The sequence below is a fragment of the Bidens hawaiensis genome, unplaced genomic scaffold (assembly GCF_021521415.1).
Source record: "Bidens hawaiensis isolate Kalapana, Puna unplaced genomic scaffold, B.hawaiensis_p1.1 tig00000905_1, whole genome shotgun sequence".
Taxonomy (NCBI): domain Eukaryota; kingdom Viridiplantae; phylum Streptophyta; class Magnoliopsida; order Asterales; family Asteraceae; genus Bidens; species Bidens hawaiensis.
In genome coordinates this window covers 4,944,518-4,947,769 of record NW_027491053.1, presented here as the reverse complement: position 1 = coordinate 4,947,769, position 3,252 = coordinate 4,944,518, and the positions used below count along the sequence as shown (strand labels likewise).

Here is a 3,252-nt window from a genome sequence, read left to right as displayed (position 1 = left end):
ATAGTGATTGTCGATACAATAACGCACGACCGATACGGACCATCACACGGGTTTCATTAACTAGCATAGTACTAAAAACTCACTAATCAAAAACCCTTAAAATTGTCTAAATCCATATAATGGATATGTATTGCTTTATTCCTCATTATTTTTATTTATGATTATCCAATAAACCACCCTCCATAAAACAATCTTGATTTTCAACCAATAAAGTAACACTTATACATATAATAATAATAATAATTTAATCCTAAAGATACCCCACACCCAACAATACCCCTTTTTCATTAAAAATGTGTCCTAAAAACAAGCACCAAAAACGACTCACATTTGACACCCTCACACCAACTCTCACTACCCCAAATTCATCAAATTCCGGCATACCCTTCATCATGGGTACCCAAAGATCCACCCAAAAAACCAATCTTTATAACAATTTGAACGTCATGATGGCGGCAGAGACCAGCTCATCCACCGTCCAACCACCGCCGGAGGAGTCAACGGACGAGTCAACAGTGAAAAAGGTTAATAAAAGATATCAAGGGCTGATGATGATAAGAACTAAAGCTATTAAAGGGAAAGGCGCTTGGTATTGGGCCCATCTGGAGCCGCTTCTGGTTCCGAATCCGGATTCGGGTCAGCCCAAAGCCGTTAAGCTCCGGTGCGCCCTATGCGACGCCGTTTTCTCCGCATCTAATCCTTCCAGAACGGCGTCGGAGCATCTTAAAAGAGGCACGTGCCGGAACTTTCATTCCGAAAATACCCCTAGACCGCTTACGTCAGTCTCACCCACCGGAATCGTCACGCTCAATTCTCCCACGTCATCCTCCTCACCCACCCGCCGGAAACGTGGTCGCCGGAATTACGCCGGCGACAATTCCGACACGCCTTCTCCGACGTACTCCGTTCCTCCGGTGACCATGATCGAACCGGCGAGTTCAGCTCCGGCGAGTGCACTTCCGGCATTGCCGGCGGTGGCGTACATGCTGTCCGGCGGGAAGGAGGATCTGGGTGCTTTAGCTATGTTTGAAGATAGTGTTAAAAAGCTTAAAAACCCTAAATTGTTATCTTATCAGACCCTAACAAAACCCCAAATTGATTCATCACTGGAGTTATTATCCGATTGGGTGTACGAACACGGTGGGTCGGTTCCGTTTTCGAGCCTCGAGCACCCGAAATTCACCAATTTCTTGAATTTAATCGGGTTGCCGCCGGTGACTCGCCGGGACTTCGCTGGAGAACGGTTGGATTCGAAATACCAAGAGGCGAAATTGGAGTCCGAAGCTCGAATTCGTGAGGCGATGTTCTTTCAAATCACATCGGACGGGTGGAAATCAGGTGGCGGTGATCAAGGTGAATTTGAGAATTTGGTGAATTTGTATGTGAATTTGCCTAATGGGACTAGGGTTTATAGAAGAGGGGTTTTTACTAGTGGGTATGTGTTTGCCAATAATGCTGAGGATGTGTTCATGGAAACAATTAGGGAAATATGTGGGAATAATTTGCATCAGTGTGTCGGGATTGTGTCCGATCGGTTCAAGTCGACGGCTTTAACGAATCTCGAAAACGAGCACCGGTGGATGATCAATCTCACTTGTCAATCTCAAGGGGTTTATGGGTTGATCAAAGATTTTAGTAAAGAATTACCATTGTTCAATAGTGTGAGTAATAATTGCTTCAAAGTTGCAAACTTTGTTAATAATAAGTCTTATGTGAAGAAGTCTTTTGTTAAATACCAGCTGCAAGAATACGGGCGGGCCGGGTTGTTACGGGTACCCATTTTTGGTGGGAACCGGTTTGTGTTTGCGTTTGAGCCCGTGTTTAATTTGGTGGAGGATGTGTTAAGCTCAGCCCGAGCATTGCAGTTGGTTTTGCTTGATGAAGGATACAAGATGGTTTCTTCGGAGGATCATGTTGGGAGGGAGATTGATGAAATGATGAGGAATCCTCGGTTTTGGAAAGAATTAGAGGCAGTTCATTCGGTGGTCAAGTTGGTTAAAGGGATGGCCGAGGAGATTGAGAAAGAGAGACCGCGAATCGGGCAATGTTTGCCGCTTTGGGAGGAGCTAAGATTGAAAATTAAGAGTTGGTGTGTTGAGTTTCATGTGATTGAAGATCATGTAGACAGGTTGTTTGATAAAAGGTTTAAGAGAAACTATCATCCGGCTTGGGCTGCTGCGTTTATACTAGATCCGCTTTATTTGATTCGAGAGGCGAGCGGGAAGTACTTGCCCCCTTTCAAATACTTAACTTCCGAGCAAGAAAAAGATGTTGACAAGCTTATAACAAGGCTTGTGTCAAGAGAAGAAGCTCATATTGCTTTAATGGAGCTTATGAAGTGGAGGACTGAAGGGCTTGACCCGGTGTATGCACAAGCGGTTCAGTTGAAGCAACGAGACCCTGTTACGGGGAAAATGAGGATAGTGAACCCACAAAGTAGTAGGTTGGTTTGGGAAACTTATTTAACCGAATTCAAACTTTTGAGAAAAGTGGCGGTGAGGTTGATCTTTCTTCATGCTACTTCTTGTGGGTTCAAATGGAATTGGTCATTCTCAAAAGGGGTTCAGTCAAGAAACTCGATTGAGAAGGCGCAAAAGTTGATCTTTGTTGCTGCGCATTCGAAGCTTATGAAACGGGGGTTATCGAATGATGAAGATAAAGATTCATTCTTTGCGGTCGGGAACGGTGATGATGATGTACTTAATGATGTATTGTTTGATGCATCTTCATTATAAAGATGCAGTCTTTTTTCTTGCTTTTGATGGTTGTTTTATTTATCTTTAGAAGATTTTTGCACCTATGATTGTTATAGAAAGGGTATTATTTTTAGTGTTCTGAATTCTTTAGAGGCTAAGGTGGGAATTTAATTTAAAGAAATATGACCAAATGAAGAAGTGTAGTAATCTTTTCAAAATTCTTGAAAATCAGAATATACATTTCATAAATCCTTAATTAGGAGTTATTTACTATTACTAGATCCATTCATTGATGGCAACATGTCATTAGATTCTTTTTCCCTGAACAGCCAGTTTTATTAAAACAAAAAAGTACCCTAGTAAACGTACAACACCACTCAATTACAAGTTCTCCACAGGAAAATTTACCCCATGTTTCCAATCAAGTTCTACCCATTTCCTTTTATTTTGACCGATAGAAACGTACACCTGTTAATCTCCTCTTTGATTCGGTCTATCAAGACACTTGCATTGTTGAAAACTGTCTCGTTCCTCGCCTTCCGTAAACTCCAACACG

General features: G+C 42.3%; 1 protein-coding gene across 1 annotated transcript; it reads left to right on the top strand.

Moving 5' to 3' along the window:
• Positions 1-449: 449 nt before the first annotated feature.
• LOC143547188 (uncharacterized) lies at positions 450-2,735 on the top strand. Its single transcript, XM_077038674.1, has one exon. The coding sequence runs from the start codon at positions 450-452 to the stop codon at positions 2,733-2,735; it is 2,286 nt and encodes a 761-aa protein (XP_076894789.1).
• Positions 2,736-3,252: the final 517 nt, after the last annotated feature.